This window comes from Gekko japonicus, unplaced genomic scaffold (assembly GCF_001447785.1).
Source record: "Gekko japonicus isolate JY-2015 unplaced genomic scaffold, Gekko_japonicus_V1.1 scaffold454, whole genome shotgun sequence".
In the NCBI taxonomy this organism is placed as follows: Eukaryota; Metazoa; Chordata; class Lepidosauria; order Squamata; family Gekkonidae; genus Gekko; species Gekko japonicus.
Window position 1 is genome coordinate 1029782 of NW_015173687.1, and position 20248 is coordinate 1050029.

General features: G+C 47.0%; 1 protein-coding gene across 1 annotated transcript in view; it reads right to left on the reverse strand.

Annotated features, from left to right (window-relative positions):
• Nucleotides 1-18868, reverse strand: part of LOC107120420 (discoidin domain-containing receptor 2-like) — a 32375-nt gene extending 13507 nt beyond the window's left edge. Inside the window, exons 1-9 of the mRNA XM_015423118.1 lie at nt 18787-18868; nt 13062-13201; nt 10336-10438; nt 9073-9301; nt 7901-8048; nt 7364-7469; nt 4255-4441; nt 1544-1830; nt 69-204 (exon numbers count right to left, since the gene is read on the reverse strand). Coding sequence (XP_015278604.1) covers nt 69-204; nt 1544-1830; nt 4255-4441; nt 7364-7469; nt 7901-8048; nt 9073-9301; nt 10336-10438; nt 13062-13140 — 1275 coding nt within the window. The 5' untranslated portion in view covers nt 13141-13201; nt 18787-18868. The remainder of the gene's footprint in view (nt 1-68; nt 205-1543; nt 1831-4254; nt 4442-7363; nt 7470-7900; nt 8049-9072; nt 9302-10335; nt 10439-13061; nt 13202-18786) is intronic.
• Between the last annotated feature and the right edge of the window lie 1380 nt (nt 18869-20248).

The following is a 20248-nucleotide window of genomic DNA, read 5'->3' on the forward strand; positions in this document are numbered from 1 at the left end:
GACAGAGCTTGGGATGGTGGAGCCTGAGGTTTCCTAAGTAAGTCAGCATGCTGCGGGACGCACGTTACCGTCTCCAGCCGCTTCTGGGCGTACTGCCTCCACAGGATGGCGATGATGATGATAAGGAGCACCAAGATGATGGCCACGAGGCAGCCGACCAAGCTGGAGGTGCTCGATTCCTCAGTTTTGGGTGCAGTCCAGGGGCTCGTGGCAAACAACGTGGTGGTCCCTTAAAGGACAAGCAAAGATATTGTGACGTACATCTTGCAGCCAGGCAGTGAGATCTTCCAAAGACAGAGCTACAGGATTTCCCGTGCAGTCCTACAGCAGAGTTCCACCCTTCTAAGGCCATTGAGTTCGACACACTTAGAAGGGTGTCCCTCTGCTTAGAACTGCACTGTCAAGATTCCTTTGGATGAAGGAGCACTTGAGAGTTCCATCGGATGTTACTTTAGGTCAAACCAGAGTGACAGGCTCATTCATTCACATCTTCACCACCCAACAAAGAGGAGCTTTGTGGCACCTTAAAGGCTAGCAGAATGACTGCAGTATTCTGCCACAATATATCTGTTAGTCATTATGGTTACCACAAGTTGCCTCTTCGTTTTTGATGCAGTAATTTGACACAGTTATCCCCACTGGAATGCACCCCCCACCCTTTGCCATCTTTTTCCTAAATTGAGAAGCCACAAATGATTTTGCCTGTCTGAAAAGGAATGATCCTTTGTCAGCGTGCATGCTTATAATGATTTGGCTGTGGCACTGAGTCCCATGCTTACCCCAAGTCCCCTCAGTCACATTGGGCTCCTCCGAAGAGAACACTTCCATTGTTGTGCTTAAAGCCACCGTAACCACAGTGGGGCTGACAGCATCCATGTCTGCTAGAGAAACAAAAGGGGTAATGTTAGCCCATCATTTGTGGCCAGGACATTCTGCACCGAGTGGAGCCAGGGCAAGGCTGGCAAGACAGGGTCACCCAATCACAGCTGGGACGACCTCGCAAACGACCAGCCCAAAGAAGAAGAAGAGGAGGAGGAGGAGATTGGATTTATACCCCGCCCTTCATCTGGAGTCTCAGAGCGGCTTACAAACTCCTTTCCCTTCCCCTCCCCACAACAGACACCCTGTGAGGTAGGAGGGGCTGAGGGAACTCTTTCAAGGACTGCTCTTGAGAGAACAGCTCTCAGAGAACTATGGCTTGCCCAAGGTCATCCACACTTAACCACACTTAACCACTCTGTCTCCAAAGGGCTGCCAACGGGAAGGTCTGTGGCTGCCATTTCTACACTCTGTGCTGCAAATGAACTTGCAGAATGCTTTGATAACTAAATTTAATTATAGGCTCTTTTTCATTTAACCATCCTCTACAGAAAAGGTTGCCTGCTGCACCTCTGCTCTGCCTTTGCCTAATCAACTTCTACTGGGGACTTTTCATTCTTCCATTTCTCAGTGCCGGGTGTAATCAGACCGTTCGATCCCTGCCAATGCAAAAGCCACAGCAAAATCACCACCTCATGGAGGAAGGTCCCCATCACATCCTTGCCTGAGTCCCTGGCTCTGAGCATTTGCCTCCTCCTGCTCACCTGACTGGAAGGAGATTTCACTGATCATCATCCAGCTGTCGGCAAAGTAGAAGTGGCAGAGGATGGCTTTGCCCACACGTTGGTTGAGGGGGACGGTCACAAACCGTGCACTGGGATTTTTATCGTCCAGGACAGTGTCCACACCCACAGGTTCAGGCTCCCACTCTGCAATCAACCGCGGCTTGAATAAGCACTCCACCCGCTGGAAGATCTTTACTCCCTTGGAAAACATGTTATTGCAGTGGATCTGAAAGGGGAAAGGAGGAAGGAGAAAGATACGGTGGCTGTTCTCTGTGCTCGTCCACTTGCAGAAAAGGCAGGGATAAGAAATCAGCCATTGTTAACCTGGGCCTTTTCTGTAGTTGCACCCCACCTATAAATACATGAATCTACCTTATAACAAGCCAGACGATTGGTCCATCTAGCTCAGCATTGTCCCCTCTGATTGCCAGCAACTTCCCAAGCCAAGAAAGTTCCTTCTGAGGCATGAGCCAATCCAGCCCTACTTGTTTCTTTTTTCATCTGACTGTCTCCCCTGGTATGTCCCCGGGAGAGCATTACGCTCTTCAGACAGCAATCAGTTGGTGGTCCCCAGCCCCAAAGATGTCTGGCTGTCCTCGACCAGGGCCAAGGCTTTTTCAGTCCTGGCCCCAACCTGATGGAACTCTATGCCAAATACCACCAGGGCCCTGAGGGATCTCATGCAATTCCGCAGGGCCTGTAATGCAGAGATGGCCTGCCAGGCATCTGGTTGAGCGCAGCAACAGTTTTCGCTCTAGCTGGCATCCTCTTTTGCTCTCCAGATCAGTTGTCCCTCTTCTTCCCCTGCCCACGAGGTAGCCGGGCAGTCTGGAATGGGAAGTGATTTTAGTTTGCCATCTGGAGTTTAACCTTATTTATTGGTACTGCTGTATTTTAATTGTAGAGTTTTTATGTTTTTATCCACTGTTGTACATCACCAAGAGCCCTGCAGTAGCAGGGATGGGCGATTCAAAAATATAATAACAACAACAACAACAACAACAACATACTATCATTGAATTTTGTTCACTTAATTTGCATTGAAGTCATTAATGAATCTCTCATTTCTTTTACTCTACTTATATGAGTGCCATAAGTGCAGAAATAATTTTAATGCACTTTCCAATGCTAACAGGGGGGAAAAAACTGCATGCGGAAAGAGAATATGATGTAAAAATAAAGATTCACAGGTCCATTTTCTCCCTTGTGAGGAATGAAATCAAAACTGGGATAACTGATTTGGATAACGGAGTACTTTCAAAGTCTGGTCTGGCTCCATGTCTTTCCCAACACCTCCTATCTCAAATCCTTCAGCTGGAGATTCTAGGGACTGAATCTGGAACACTCAGCATGCAAAGCAGCTGCCTTGCCCCAACCGCAGTCTCCTCCCTAGACCTGAACACAGCCACCTTAGACTGAGTCAGACCGTGGTTCTTCTTACCCAGTGTTGCCTATTTTGATTGGCAACAGTTCTCCAGGGTCTTGGAGAGAGTCTTCACCAACACATGCTGCCGTGAGACCTGGAGAACCAACCTGGGGAACTTTTATATGCAATGCAGGTGTTCTAACCATCCTCAGTTCTATTTTGTGCAACTCCTTCCCAAGGAATATTTGCCTTGCCCCGTCCTTGGCATCTTTTAGGCAACGAATGGAGCCTGTCCCATGTATTCAAGTCTCTGGCAATGAATTTATTTATAAGATATTTCTCTGTGTGTAAATCACTGGTTTCATAATTTTTTGTGTTGCTCTGCAGAATGTTATAAACGCCACTTAAAAGGAAGTTGTAGACAGCCATACTGGCCCACACCAAACCTAAAACAACAGTGAAAATCCATGGCATACGTTTTTAACAAGGCCAATCAGAATGACCCCAAATATTCTTGTTTAATTGCTATATGCAGGGCTCTTTTTGTAGAAAAAGACCAGCAGGAACTCATTAGCATAATAGGCCACACCCAACAGCAGGAACCCATTAGCGTATTGGGCCACACCCCTGACAGCACAGCTCATTAGCACATTAGGCCACCAAAACAACAAGGCCAATCAGAATGACCCCAAATATTCTTGTTTAATTGCTATATGTATATAAAATTGAATATAGAAAGTCACATATATTGATGCTAATAAATCACAAAAAATTGTGCTGTACATAAGAAAATTTTTTAGTTGATTCGTACATAAGGCTGCAATCCTAAGGATACTTTCTTGGGAGTATGCCCCATTGAATAACATGAGATTTATTTCTATATCTATACACAAGCACCTACTACAAAATAATAATCTATATTAAAGCAAATATCACAAAATCAACTTTGAAAAATTACAACTAGAGAAAATTTACACGCATGCACGCACACACACACAAGTTGCTCTGTAGATGTTTTTTAGAGCAACCCTGAGTGGGTCTACTCAGGTCTATTCAATGGACCTTACTCCCAGGAAAGTGTTCTTCAGACTGCACCATTAAAGTGCAATCCTAAACAGAATTATTGCCTTCTACGCCCATTAGCTTCAATGGGTGCGGACTCCATTTAAGACTGCACTGCCAGTTTCCTGTTTCTTGTGAGCTGCCTCAAATGCCTGGAGGGGCAGAAAGGCAGCCTACAACTTAATAAACCCACCAAGGGCTGCAGGGCTGCAAGGGCTTTACCTTCATGGAGGTGAAGTTCCTCTGCCGGTCAAACTGGAACTCCATCTCCACAGTGCCACCACTAATACTGTCGTTCCTCCAGCCAACATAGTCATAGCCTGGCCATACACGGTACTGGTGGCTCTTTGTAAAATCATCCAAGCCCAGAACACCATCCGTCAGCTGGCCCAAACCACCGTGTAAAAGCCTGGGGAGAGACTTTTAACAGTTACATACTGCCAAGAAGCATCATTCGATGGAGGCCCAGTACTCACGATAACATGCCCAAGGCAACAGAAGCACTACACCCTGACCTGGATAGCCCAGGCTAACCCGATCATGTTAAATCTTGGAAGCTAAGCAAGGTCAGTCCTGGTCAATATTTGGAAGGGAGACCACTAAGGAAGACCAGAGTCACGACGTGGAGGCAGGCAACGGCCAACCACCTCTGAACGTCTCTTGCCTTGAAAACCCCACGGGGGTAGCCATAAATCAGCTGTGACTTAATAAAATATGGCACTACTCAAGAGGGCTGGTCTGCGTATGTATCTTTCACACAGTGTGATTCTGAGTATAGTCGTGCATCTGCAGGTTTTTTTTAAAAAAAACTAATTTTTCGCTGAGGTGTTTTGCTTGGAAGTGTGGCATTTTATGTCCCAATGATAGCGCACGTGTTCTGGCAAGTGGTCTGCTCAGCTATCACATTTCCCATTGAGGCACAGTGTCACCAGGTTGTTCTATAAACACCCATTACTGACAGGCACACTGTTCCCAGACACCACACTACAATTTGCACGATGGGATGATGCTCTGAGCCACTCCCACCTTCCACAAACAATTGTCATAGGAAATAGAAAGTAGGAGATCCATGTCAAATCAATATACCACACAAGGGGTAACTATGCCATGCCAAGAGACAGTGTGCACAGTGACTGCATGATTACCAAATGTGAGTACCAGGCCTGAGAACTGCTGTCTAAGGGTAAAGATTCGAGTCCACCCCCCACCCCCCCGTGGTATTCCAGGCCCTTTTCCTTTTCACAAAAAGAAAAGGCAAGTTTCTAGCCCTTTAAGGGATAAGGCACACAAGACATTTAATAAAGATCACGGTGGATTCTTCACCAACAGTACAAGGTTCATTTTTGTCCAGCTTTGCAAGGCAGATGTACATGCCAACAAATCAAATGCTGGTTCAGTCTTCCCCCTCGTATCATACTTCAGTTGGGCAGCCCACCTCTTAAGAATGTTTCCCCCAAATGCTGCATTAACTTATACATGCATCCTCCTTATGGAAAAAACAAAAAACTAAAACTAAAACAGTAGCAAAACTGCTGTGAGGACTAGAAGAGCAAAGGTGTCTGAGGCTGCAGTCACACACACTAAATAATGCACTTTCATTCCACTTTCAGTGCACTTTCCAACTGGATTTTACTGTGTGAACTGGCAGAATCCAGTTGGAAAGCGGATCGAAAATGGATTGCAAGTGGATTATTTAGGCTGTGATCACACGAGCAGTTTGGCCCGACGCAGCCAACTCTCCCCTCCGGATCAAATGGGCTCAGTCACACAGCCACATCACTCAGGCATTCCCCCCACATACTCATCCCGTCATAGGACAACTGGGAGCTGGGTTAAAAAGGCACCACATCACAAGTGGTGTTTTTGGTTCCCCACACATTCATTGTGCATGGCCGGATGTTTGAACGTGGGGGAGCATGCACAGAACAGATTTAACAGTCTGAACCTGCAGATCTGTTCTCACCACTACGGAGAGGTTCTTAAAATTTTTGCCTATATGTTCATGTGCATGCGCATGCACACGTGTGTGCACATGAGCACACATGCATTTTGAAAAATTCTGGGTAGTGTGCTCTGTGGCTGAGGCGCTGCAGTAATGTGGATGCTTGACCATGGGATGTCTGCATGGGTAACCCACAGCAGGGTGTGCTGTCTGGATGATATGCCCCGCAACACTTTAAACCGGTACAATTAGAGGCGGCACCATATCGTGCCAAGCCACCAGTGTGACCAAAGCCTTAGTGTGTGTGACCAGAGCCTGAGTAACATCAAGAGCGCTAACCCACCCGCTTTGCAGAATCTTTTTGTCAGCTATGCTGCCATGGGGGTTGGGGAGTTCATTCGGTGTCTTGTTAATTTCTATTGCATTCCTATCCCTGCTGTTCTGCCTTTGCTGAAACGCTTATCTCTACAGATGTGCAGGAGGAGGTTGTATTGTCTGGAGGTCTCCTATGTACCGTGAGAGACTTCTCATTCCCAGCTTTTAGCCACCTAACGCTTTCCTAACTTATCCCGTGCGTGGGAGGGTACCTAATTGGCCCATGCCATGGGGGGGGGGGTTTGCTTACGAATACCCTATATCCTATTAGGCTCTATTGGTTGCCGCCATTCTTAACAGTGCCTGTGTTACTGCCTCTATAGCTTTGCAATAAAAGTATAACCGTTCCTGAATGCGTGTACTTCGTTGTTAGCTGTGGGTTCTGACACTTTCCCCCTCAGACCTTAATACTGGTAGGAAAATGGTATGGATATGGTGAGGGCACTTCCAAACTGGCCCTATTACTCTGCAAATATTGTGTCTGCAATCAATGCTCCCTCTAAGCAGTGGAGTCTTGTGAGCAAAAATTCTACTTTGTGAGCTACTGGCATTATTTATTTATTTATTTGTTTGTTCGATTTATACCCCGCCCTCCCTGCCGAAGCAGGCTCAGGGCGGCTTGCACAAAATAAAACACATAGATAACAGTATCAACAGTTGTAAACAATTAGAAACAGTCATAGAACCTTCTAAAAACAGTCCAATATATAAAGTGCTAGTGAATGATAGATCTATACTAATATAATTTATAATTTAAAGCTGTGAGCCAGCAATTTGGCTTCTGCATAAATTAGTTTGCTCTGGGTCCATCCTTCCTGAGCTAAGACAAAAATGTGTGAGCTGGAGGCTAAAAAACAGATAGCTCACGCTAACTCAGCTTAAAGGGAACACTGTCTGCAATCTGTGTGTGTGTAATCTAAATATCTGAGTGGAACTGGCACCACCTAAGTACCGTTTTGGCCTAACAAGTCAGCTGAGATGCCTCTTCTCCCCTCCTCCCCAGCCTCCTCTTACTTGTGTTCTTGGTAACCATCATAGGTCGAATCATTCAGGTAAACAATGGGGTGACCCGGAGCTGTGATCACGCCTCCCTCCGGCATGCTGTAGGACTCCAGGCCATCTGGAAAAGGGGATTTGGGTGTCAGCAAGAAGATCCCAGTTCCTCTGCCCACATGATCCACTTTGAGCTAGAAGTAGCCAAGGATGGGGCCAGATTCTTCTCTCCATCTCTTCTGTCCCTGCACTACCCATGGACACCAGGCCCGTGTCAGGAGACTGCTGGTTTAGATGCAAGCCTGGACCACCCAGATGGGCAGTCAAGGCAGGAAGCAAGCCAGCTTTCAAGCCAGTCAGGAAGACTGAGGAACTTGACCACAGATGAATCTGTACCCAAATTGTTCAGCCTGAGGACCCCATGTGATCACTGCTGAACTATCAGCTGCAATACCACCCCCCGGCCATCTGTAGCAGTGGTGCCAGCGGCTCCTTCCTCCAGCAAGCTGCTATGTACCAAAGAGAAGAAAGGAGCCCTGCTGCCCCATAAGCTCTTACCAAACCAAACACAGCCATAGAGTTCCACTCGCATGCAGACAGTCATGGGCTGCTCAGTCACCGGGATCACTCGGATGTAGCGGGCGATGACAGGTGGACGCAAATCTTTCAGGACAACGTCATAAGTGTCAACGTTACCTTGAATCACCTAGAACAGATAAGACACTGCTAGATCTCCCCCCGTCAAGATTTCTCAGCGGTTAATAAAGATATAAGACCTGTACAGCTGGTAGAATACAGCTACTGGACTTGAATCTAGTTGACCAGAACGGCTGTGTGTCTTCTTAGGACATTCCCCCAGGGCCCCAACAGCCTTGTCATTAGCTGATCCCCGATCCCAAAGATTTCTGACAACAGTCAGTTCTGCAAGGACCAACACTTCAAAGGTGGACCTATCTAGAGATTACTTTAGGGCACCTACTCAAATCTTCTCCTCACCTCTGTTCTCCCAATTTTTTCAAAGGTAGACCTATCAAGAGATTACTTTAGGGCATCTTCTCCTCACCTCTGTTCTCCCAATTTCCAAAGGAAAACAACAAATATCAGACAGCTGTACCCTTCCTTTAAAGAAACAGATATTGTCTTTACCTCTGAACATTACCTTTCCCTCGTGTAATGGCAGCCTGCTTTGGGATCAAGGAAGAGGGCTTCCTTCCCAGGTGACAGAACACCTGTGGTGAGCCAAGGTAAAGCAGCCTCTCTCTTGTTCAAAATTCTTTTGAAACATTAAAAAATTAAACCTTGGTGTGGTACTCACAAACCACTGAAAAGCCTTATGCTGCTACTCTGCCCCTGTTCCTCATCATCCCTGATAATCAATCAAACAAACAGGTCTGATTAAACCCTTCAGAAGCACAAGTGATGGATCTAACCTTAACCTCTATCCTACTATTACAGAAGATGCAATGCAGACTTGAAAATAACCACTTGCCTTCGCCTACAGCAAGTTGGATGATCACCTCCAGATGAGCTGGCACAGAAGGTAATGGGGAGGAGGACTTGAAAAGTTCATTCCTTTCTACTTTCAGGCTGTTGATATGCCAGAAACTACTTGCGTGAGTACACGGCAGACAGGCAGGCTGCTAAAACTGTCATGCAAATGAGTAACTTTTGTAGCCTCATTTGCAAAGCAAACATATTCTTCAAATACGTTCCAGTCATTTCTCACCCACCTGCCTGTTCTGACGGTCCTTCCAAGACAGCCAGTGCTCCCCGTTGCGGCTGTAGTCAATTCGGTAAGCACGGGCAAATTCCTTCCCAGTGGCTCGTGCATGCCGCCCCTGCGTTCCCACTAGCGTGATGAAGTAGAGTTTATGCAGATCTATTTGGAGAAACTGCACGTCCTCTGGTTGCAGGAGTCCAGCAGGGCACCAGGCCCCATCACCTTCCTCCCTCAACAACCTGAGTGTGATTACAGAGAGAGAGAGAGAGAGATAAAAACTGACATCCCAAAGACCAGATGCAGAAGGAAGCAGAGAAGAAAACACAAAAGCTCACTGAATGCAGAACTTTATAAAGACTATTTAGTGAACATATCCATCTTCCTTATACTAAGCCACAAAACTGGTCCATCATGCATGGTATTGCCTGTTCCTAAGCAGGATTATAGTCAGACTTTCTTACTAAGGGGAGCCACCATTTTTTTCTTGTGGAATTTCAGAAAAGTGACATCTCCAGAACTATCAGAAATGCCCACAATCCCCTTGCAAGTTCAGAAGCTTTCACTTGCTTAATGAAGGCTTTCCTTAAATCCATAATAACTTTCGCAAGTTATCCCTTCTAAACCCCCTGACAAGTTCCTGCTCATAGCAAAATGGAATTTGTTTCAGGGTCACATCAAAAAGAAGCGTTTGTTCTTCAAACGGAAACTGATGTCACAAACTGAAACAGTTTGGGCAGTCCCTTATTCTGAAATGAAGCGTAAGTACTCCAAATGGAGAGAGGCAGCTACTGGCTCCACTTTAACGCCAATTGGAAGCAGGATTTCTAGGTCTAGGGAAAGGGGTCAGACGTAGTGACAGATAGGGGTTCATTTTTGCCAATCCCTGCCTTTGCCCCTCAACTTCAGAACTCTGACTTCACTGAGGGCCACTCTGTTCCTCAGAAGCAGCAATTTGGGGGAAATTTCAGCCATTTTAGCAGGATAGGGGAAGCCAGAAGGTCCTGTTTCGCTTTCCATCAGCAGAAATTAGTTCTAAATCCAATCTAAAGATATGGTCCCATGCTGTGTGTCCTGTCATCTTACCTATGGGTCTCTTGCCTAGGTTTATACAGGACATGGCTTTGATTGAATGCTCTGGGCATGTGATTGGCTGCAGACTTGATTGGCATCCTAAGCTGTACTGGTGCTTTGCATTTTATGGCGTAAATGGCCCATAACGGGTATTTAGCACCACAGAGGTAACACTGGTTTTTGGATCTAAATCCCTGCTTACCGTGCATACTGTGGTCCTGTAGAGTCATACCACTGGCTGGAAGCTGTGATATCCTCATCTCGGATTGTCCCTTCATGCATCCCCAAAGGGTATCGGCATATTGCTGGGGAAAGGAGGGACAACACAATATTTACATCAGCATACAGACAGCTGGCCAATTACACAAATCACTGATGAGAAACACACAAACACATCCCATTATGTATTCCCCAGGTACAGTTTTCATCCTTCCTGTTCTCAGAACTGGTTTGATGTTATTTCTGGGACCAGTACTTCCCGAATCTGATTTGCTGTCCCCCTCCCCTCCCATACAAATACACGCATTTAGCTTGTAAATAAACAGGTTCTTGGCCTAAGCCACATGGACCAAACAACTGCTCTGCTGAATCAGACTAATGACCCATCTTGTTCAACATCATGCTTCCAACAGAGGCTGGATGCTTCTGGGAATCCCACAAGCAGGGCATAAAGGAGATGGTCTTGCCCTGTTCCCCAGCCTCTGCATCCCAAGCCACATGGTTAGCCAATCTCTTAGGTTCTCCATATGTCCTGCCTGATTAATTATTCTTAGACCTATGGTTCTATAGCTGGTTGCTTTACTAATTGCTTCTTAAAAGTTTGGAATGAGTATTGTTCTAATGGCTGCTGTTGCAAGCCACCTTGGGAGCAAAAATGCTAAGAGAGTGGGATCTCAGTATCTTGTAAAATAAATACACCTCCTCCCAAGACACATGCCCGGTAAAAGCCACCCAATATTTTGGGGTGCCACCCCTTCTGGGGACATGACCAAAAAAGGCATGGCTTTTCAGGTGGTGGAAACTCAGAACCTAACTACATGATACACTTTCCCCAGGAATGTCCCTGAGTCAGGTCAACAGATGTCATCAGGGCATTCCATGCTCCCGCAGCATGCACAGGCCTGATAGGGATGAGTACCACAGCCTAGTTCTTGTGGCTCTTTCTTACATGCCCAGGGAAATGCCAGTTGCCACTTTGGGGTCACAAAGCAATATTTCTCCAGGCCAGTTTGGCTGGGGATCCTGGAGAGGTTATTATTATTATTTTTGCCATCTTCTGGGCACGGAGAAAGGGTCACTGTGTGTGTGTGTGGGGAGGTACTTGTGAGTTTCCTGCACTGTGTAGGGGGTTGGACTAGATGACCCTGGAGGTCCCTTCCCACTCTATGATTCTATGTGAGGAGAAGGGCTTAAGTCTCCTGCCATGCCATTTGTTCAGTCTGAAACTGCCTTGAGGAGCCACTGTTTCCCCACTGAGGAATCATAACAGAACAGCTTCCTCGCAGCTATCTTGCTGGCCCTGAGCTCACTAAGTTTTCAGAGTCCACCTGACTTTTGTTAACATCTACCCTTTAATTTACACACCATCTTTTAGCTGAATTTGTTGACTGTTGACCACCCTTTTAACACCTCTTGGAATTTCAGTGTGAATTATTTTTACCTCTCTCTCTGCTCTTCATTTTAAACAATATTTTTCTGCTCCTAAGCTTACGGTTATGTTTGTTTTTTTAAATGCTATCGTTCTGTTAGAGGATATGCTTCCATGCTCTTACCCTATTGCAGTTTGGTCTGAAATTTGCTGCTCTGATCTGTTGGTATTTAACACTTTTATTTGCCTCTGCTGTTCATTTTACAGCCACACCCGTGCAGCTTGGGATGCCAATCAAGCCTGTAGGTAATCACATCCCTCCCCAGCAGCCAATCACATGCCCCCAGAGCATCCAATCAAAGCTCCCACCCATGACCTGTATAAACTCAGCCAAGAGACTCATAGGTAAGATGACAGGACACACAGCATGGGACCATATCTCTCTAGCCCATGCTATGTACACTTTGCACTTTATGGTGTGAACAGCTTTGCACTTTATGGTGTGAACAGCCCATAAAGGGTGTTTAGCACCACAGAGGGGACACTGAACACAAACAGCTAAAAGAGCACACAAGCATTGTCATTTTATTTGCCTAACATTGCTCTGCTCACAACCCCTAAAGATATTCCACTGACAGTGACATTAAAGGGTAGACCCTGCTCTCCCCAATGGCATGTGCAAGGACAAAGCACCCAATCAAGTTAAGCAAAAAAAAATTTAGTTACTAATTGCTAGTAATATTCATTATTAACTTAAGAGCTGTGATTGGATGTGTTGTTTCCCCCCCAAGATTTTGTGCCGCAAAACCCCCTTGCCCTACAGTACATCCTAGAGTAAGTCAAAGAAATAATAACATAAAAATGTTACCCAGAGAATCTGGAAACCAAGCACAAAGAAAATCTCCAGCAATGGAGCACAGTTACATCTTCCTAGCACTCAACACTCCTAGCTGTTTATCAATAACAAGAACTTCTTGTATCTCCAAAGGTAGTCTGTAGGCTACACCAGGCCTGCTGGGCTTCTCCAATTAGCCCCCTACCCAAGCCTCTGCTTAGATCTCTCTGCATACCAGTGCTATGTTTCTTCATAGCCCTACACATGCCCAGTGAAAAAGGATATCTGCTGCTTGTAAGCACCCATCTTTGTTTTTAAAAGGTAGCCATTTTTTTTTCTTTGAGCATGCACACATTGGGTAAAAAAACCCCAACACAGCAGTTGGAACAGGGAAGCAGGTGGTTACAAGGACCAATATATACATTTTAAAAGCCCTTGGCACTAGGGCATAAAGCCAGGGTGGGAGTCTACCTAACAATTTAACACTGCACTAGTAGCCTCCTACCAGGGTTCACTTCTGAGCTGGAGCAACAGGAGAGGCCAAACAGCAGTAGGACTGGCAAACACAGCATCCTTGGAGACATGGGAAGCCCGTGGGTCAGTCGGGCGGTGCTCCCTGGTGGTCAGTCGCTGCCATTCAAATGTCTGAAAGAGACAGATAGAAAGATAATTGGCTTTGAGAGATTTCCAGGTTAGGTGAGTCTGTGTAGCTTCATACGTTTTTTAAAAATTGGCTGTCATAAGTCCAGAAATTATTAGCTGATTCACAAAATTTTGGGTCAAACTGGAGAAAACACAGAAAGGTTGACAAATCAGTACACCCAGGACATTTTTCTTGGGAACAGCAGCTTGGCCGGGGAGGTGGTTAATTCATACCAACAATATTTTAACAAGGCACCTAAGAAAACAATTGGGACCACAGTTTGTACAATAAGTACTAGTGAAAAAAGGTGACACTAAAATAGACAACTAACAATATTTAAGGAAGTGTTGCTGGAGACCAAAATCAATATAATTCATACCATGACATTCCCCATTACTATGTATGGATGGGAAAGTTCGACAGTGAACAAAGCTGCCAAGAAGAAAACGAATTCATTTGAAATGTGGTGCTGAATGAGTTTTATGGATACCACAGACTGCCTAAAAGACAAATAAGTGGGTTCTAGATCAAGGGATCTAGATTCTCCCTAGAAGCTAAAATGACAAAACAAAGGCTACCGTACTTCGGTCAAATCATGAGAAGACATGACTCACTGGAAAAGACAATGCTAGGAAAAGTTGAAACCAATAAGAAAAGAGGAAGACCCAACACGAGAGATGGTTGACTTAATAAAGGAAGCCACGGCCTTAAAATTACAATCTGGAAGATCTGAGCAAGCCTGCTAAGGATAGGATGTTTTGGAGATCATTAATTCATAGGGTTGCCATAAGTTGGAAGCAGCTTCATGGCACATAACATTCATGGCACATAACAGACACAACAATGACTACTGGGAATGACTATAGGAATGAACAGACTTTGCTCTATGCTTTCCCAATTATCCTACAGAAAATCAGTGCATTCTTATAGCCATTTTCTGTCATTCCCTTTGGCGTCACCCCCAAAATAGGGGCCATCCTTGGTAAAAATGAATGGCTGGAGCATATACAGATGGGGAGTCCCTCAGAGTATCTGTTTACACACTGTGGATCCACTTGATTCCAGTCTATGGCGATTTTAAAAAACAGTGTATATTGGTGAAAATCTAGCTAGCTAGTTTCTCTCTCTCCTTCCGAAATGCACACGTCTTACTGCAATGGTGATGTGAGCCCTTTGCAGTATCATCATCTGTATATGACTCTCCACTCCAAACCTCCCCCCTCTTCTCAAGCACAGAGATCAAGGTGACAGCAAAAGAGACCAAAGCCCATGTCCGTGATCTGATGGAGAGACAGGAAAGCGTTAAACTCTCCTTGCCGGGGGCCCGGGGCGGATCCAGTTGCTAATTGCTTTCAGCTGGCAGCATCCATACTTTAAGAAAAAAATCCTGTTACAGTCATTGGAGGAACAGAAACTTCTCCTTGGCCTGGAGAGCCATCTATGCTGAAAAGGAGGTGGTAGGATGGGAGAGAAGGAAGGAGCCAACACAGCTGGCTTCGACCTTGGATGGAAAGCACCCATGGTCCACCCTTTTGGTGCCAGGCAAATGCACAACATTCCTTGGACCCTCCTCCAAGATGAGTTCTCCACAGAGAGGAGGAAATGCATTGCTGAGGCCCTGCAGCATCTGTCAGCCTTCTGCTCCCATCTCCAATGCCTTTTGTTAGATGATGAGATCCTCCTGACCAACTCCTGCCTTCTTCCCCATTTTTTGCAGTCTGTCTGGATAGTCATCCGGCCCTGGGCCACTGTCAACATTCACTGTCAATACATGACATTCTCAACACACAACACATTCAAGTGGGGAGCTGTCATAATGAAATAAAATTCACAAAATACTGACCTCCCCCCCCAAAAAAGCAGAAAATAGGTGACTCTGCATTTCATGCATCCACTAGCTGTCCTTTAAGTCCCCTTCCTTGCCACTTTTTCTATTCCCTAGCCCTGCCCCCTCTCGGTGATCTCTCAATCTCATGGCCTAACCAATTTACAAAGTTGTTGTGAGTTTAAAAACACCATGAAGAAACAACATTTTCCATTCTGAGCTCTTTGGAGGAAGGACAGAATAAAACAATAACAGTAATAAAATTCTTGTACATTTATATATAATTGCACACTTTCTCTCACACAGCCTTAGGCAAAGTTGACCCTGCAGTGGGATCCAGCTCCATGGAGTTGAACCTGAAGCTGAAAACATCTAAGCCACCAGTTCCCCCCCCCCCGCCTCCTTTCCTCAAGCAGCCCAATATTTAGTGCCTGCATCATGCTCCATATTTGACTGCGGGAACAGCCAGGGCTCTTTTTGTAGAAAAAGCCCAGCAGGAACTCATTAGTATAATAGGCCACACCCAACAGCAGAAACTCATTAGCATCTTAGGTCACACCCCTGACAGCACAGCTCATTAGCACATTAGGCCGCACCCCCATGTTACCAGAAGTGTGGTCATCCAGCCACACCCACCTTTTGCTTCTTATTCTATTTACCTTGTTTGTGGTCAAAACCCAGGGCTTTTTTGTAGCAGGAACTCCTTTGCATGTTAGGCCACACACCCCTAATGTAGCCAATCCTAATGAGTTCCTGCTGCTGGGTGTGGCCTATTATGCTAATGAGTTCCTGCTGGGTGTGGCCAACTTGGGAGCCAGCCGGAACTCCATTCCTGTGCGTTCCTGCCCCAAAATAGCCCTGAGTGAAACTAACATGCAAGCACAATGAAATGAGGAATGTTGGGGATCAGAGCACAGACTTGGGGGGGGGACATAATTTCAGCAATATTTACAGTCTATACTTTGGTAAAGAGCTCTGGCTCTGCACTGCCGAGCTACCATGCACAGCTAACTAGTTGGCCATCTACCTGGATGGTTCAAGATTGCTAAACAGGATAAAGACTGGCAAAATTTGTGGTCTCTAGTGTCCAGATAGTAAGACACACTAATAACAAACACATAAGAACAAATTTAGAGTCCAGTGGCACCATTAAGACCAACAAACGTTTATTCAAGGTATGAGCTTTCATGTGCAAAGCACACTTTTTAAAATCCCTGTAGACAGGGATTTAACAGCAAATTAACATGTAACACGATGATGTTTAAGTTATGCAAAGTGAAAAACTAAACAAGTTAAGGTTATAAGGTCAACAGTTGTAAAGCAATATGTCAAAATAGCAGATGAATGTCTAAAGGTGTTTTTTCTAATTGTGGGAAGTAACAGAATCTTAATTACATAAACACATAAGCCAAGGGTGAGAAAACTGTTATAGGCTGCGGTCACACGGAACAGAAGGCACACAAGTGAGATGGAAAACAGGCGGAGCTTCCGGGCGCGATCTCACCAGCACAGCTGGGAAGCGTAGCACTCCCGTGGCTCAACCGAGGCTTCCAGCCGAAACTGCGTGGCAAAAAACTAGTACCTCGGAGGTACTAGTTTCCAGAAACTGTGGGACAAGGGCGGGCGTCTGATTGCGTTTCCGGTGGCATCCGGCGCCCGCCCATGTCTCCTTGCAAATAAGGTGGGTTTTTTTGTCCAAGTCTCTGTGGATGCGCACACGCACCCAACGGAGCATGCGCATTTGTCGTGTACACACAAAAAAAACAGTTTGCCGCGGCGCGCGCTTCTTCGTTGCGCGCCGGCTTGTCCTGTGATCAGCACCTCTCCCTTGCCATGGAACCTCCACGGTACCTCCACAGAACCTCCACGGGAGGTCTGATCACGTAACAGCGCAGTAGTTTGCCCCAGGGCAAACAGCCACGCTTCTCCCCCGCAGCTTCCTGCCCGTGTGACCGGGGCCATAGCACAATTATATGCAGGGCATACAGTGAAGCAAGAAGATGGTTAGGCACTGCCTCCTAATCCATATGATTCCATCTCTCAAGTTCAGCCCTACCGTAAGGCAAGCCAAGGCGGCCTGCAGATTTTGGAGTTATTTGGCTGCGGTCACACGCAACATTAGCCACGCAAGAGATACGGAAGACAGGCGGAGTTTCCGGGCGTGATCTCACCAGCACATCTGGGAAGCGTAGCGCTTCCATGGCACAACCGAGGCTTCCTGCCGAAAACGCGCAGCAAAAAACTAGTACATCGGAGGTACTAGTTTCCGGAAACTGCAGGGCAAGGGCGTGCGTCTGATCGCGTTTCCGGTGGCATCCGGCGCCCACCCATGTCCCCTTGCGGAAAAGGGTTGTTTTTTCCCCAAGTCTCCGTGGATGCGCACACGCACCCAACGGAGCATGCGCATTTGTAGTGTACACAAAAAAAGAAAACCAGTTTGCCGCACCGCGCGCTGTGCGCAGGCGTGTGTTGTGATGGGCACCTCTCCCTACCCACGGAAGCTCCACGGTACCTCCACAGAAGGTCTGATCGCTTAACTGTGTGTTAGTTTGCCCCGGGGCAAACAGCCACGCTTCCCCCGCAGTTTCCTGCCCGTGTGACCTTTATAGCCCACCTTTTTTGCTGAGACCGAAGGTGGATACCATTAAGGGTGTGGAACTGTCAGTCCTTTAACTGATTATTTTTACTGCTATGAGGGATGCCACCTTGGTTTCCTGCCTCAGGTACCAATGCTGATGTGAAAGGTCGTGGTTCCCTTCCCAATAAAATTCAGAAAGCACCAGCCCCTGTCATTATCCCCACCATCTGTTTCAAGGTGGCAGCATTTCCCAAAAGATAGGCAGAGAAACAGTGTTATTCATGTCACCCTTTCCAAAACCTGGGGGAGAGGGAAATACATCTCACTTCTCAATGCTCTCCCATAACTGTACCCATTGTTTAGGGATGTATGCTGGTGTCTACAATGCAACAGGCCCTTCCTGGCCAGCTTCCTGAGCCATTCTGTTTAAACAAAGCAAGAAAGCGCATCATTCTTTTTTGTCTGTGCATGTATTATGGGCGCTTTCACACACCCTAAATAATGCACTTTCAATCCTCCTTCCATGCACTCTGCAACTGGATTCTACTGTGTGAAATGACAAAATCCACTTGCAAAGGGTCGCTGAAGCGGATTGAATTTATTTAGCTAAAGCGAATCATGCATTATTTATCATGCGTGAAAGCGCCATATATATTCATTACCCATTTGTCGTGCGCTGTTGGCACATGCCTCATGGGGGGGATGCAATACCGTAGATTTTCGCTGAAAGAATGCTGGCGCCTCTCCCCGCTCTCCTTTGAGGGAACAGTTTGCATTTCCGGCACACTCAGAACAATATTTTTCGGACTTGAGAAAGCCTTCCCTTCCCAGCGAGCGGCAAACCAAGCCCGAGTTTGATTCAGGCCGCAGAGGAGATAGAGGCGCCCGTAAGCCCCTCCCGGCCTCCCTCCGGCCCACGCCTGCTTCCTGTCGCCAGGGCACCCCGCTGAGTCCCCTCCTGCGCGGCGTGACAAGAAGGCGCGAGAAACCAGGCCAGGCCCTGCGGCTCGAGGGCTCCCCGGCGAGCTGCCAACATTGTCTTTCGCAAAAGAAAGCGCTCCAACAAGCTTGCACGCACTCCCGGACGCCCGCCCGCGCGCGCGCGCGCGCACACACACACACAAAATCGGGGACCCGCAGAAAAGTGGGGAGAGGGAGGGAGCCCCTGGAAAGAAAGGCCCTACCTGTCCAGCCTAGCCTCTCCGCCGCCTCCACCAGGGCGATCCCAGCCTCTCTACCGCCATGGATCCAGCTGCGCTCGGCTTCCCAACATCCCTTCCCCTCGCAAGCAACTTTTCCAGCAGCAGCAGCAGCAGATCAGCTCAAACTTTCTGAAACTCCTCCTCTGCTCCGTCCCTCTGCACATAGGCCCTGGAGACTCCCTTGCTTTTGTCACTGCTGTTCCTATGGCAACCCCTGACGGAGGCCATGGAAAAGAGCAGATTTTGGGAGGCAGAGCTGCTGTCTCCTCCGCCTCCCTCCACCTTCCTTTCGTCCCCTCCCCTCCAGCCCCTGCTCCAGCCCCTCTGGCAAGGAGCGGCTTCTCTCGGGCTTGGGCCAGGCCTGTCTGGACAGGGGCCAGGCATTGCATGCAAACGAGGCAAACCACAACACAAAAGCTGCCTCAGAAAACAGGGGCCAGGAAGCCAAAGCTAGGCCCCGTCCCCCCAGCTTCTGCACTGTTCCCACACGCTGAGAAGCCGGGCCCGGTTTGCTGCTCTCCGCTATGTGGCTACTTCAAGCAGACCACGACTGATTCTGCATTGGCTTTCCCCTCCGTTCTTTTACGAAACCCACATTGGAACAGAAATACCCCTCTGCATTGCATGCTGCTTTCACTTCCTTTGATCATCAGATTTTATGGTACCCTCCACATTCCATGCCGCTTTCGCTTTCTTTGATAATTGGATTTTATGGTACTTTCTGCATAGATGTATGGCCGTTCAGGGGTGACTTTGCAGTCAGTACAGCATTGCACTGAGGTATTGGAATGTGGTTTTGAGCTGCACTTTTTCTTCCTCCCAGTTGAGAAAATGTGGAGCGAATGCTAGACACAGAATTGCCCCCAGGACTGAACCTCACTCGTGGCAAAAAAAATTATGGCCCAACAAAATCGAGGATGACTTGCACAAGCATTGGTAAGTAGAAGCTCAGAGTGTCTAGCACATGCACTCCTCAACCGGTGCTTTAAGCATGTTAAGAACCACCACAGTTAGAGACACTTACACAGTGTGTAACATTTAGACCTTCCTTAAGGGCCAATTCAGTGTCTGTTATGAGCCCATCCTCAAGGACCAAGTGATTGCTGTATGTACAGTCAGGCCTTCCTCCCTCCCCCTGAAGTCAAATTGCCTAGCGAATTAACACTCCACACTGGATTGGGAAATATCTGGAGATTCTGGAGTGGGGCCGATGGAGGGAGGCATTTGAGGACATATCCCTCAGCAGGGATAATATGCTGGATTATGGAGAAAGCAAGAGAGTACCAGAAAAACATCTACTTCTGCTTTATTGACTATGCTAAAGCCTTTGACTGTGTGGTTCACAACAAACTATGGCAGGTCCTTAAAGAGATGGGAGTACCAGACCACCTCACATGTCTCTTGAGAAACCTGTATAAGGGTCAAGAAGCAACAGTTAGAACCG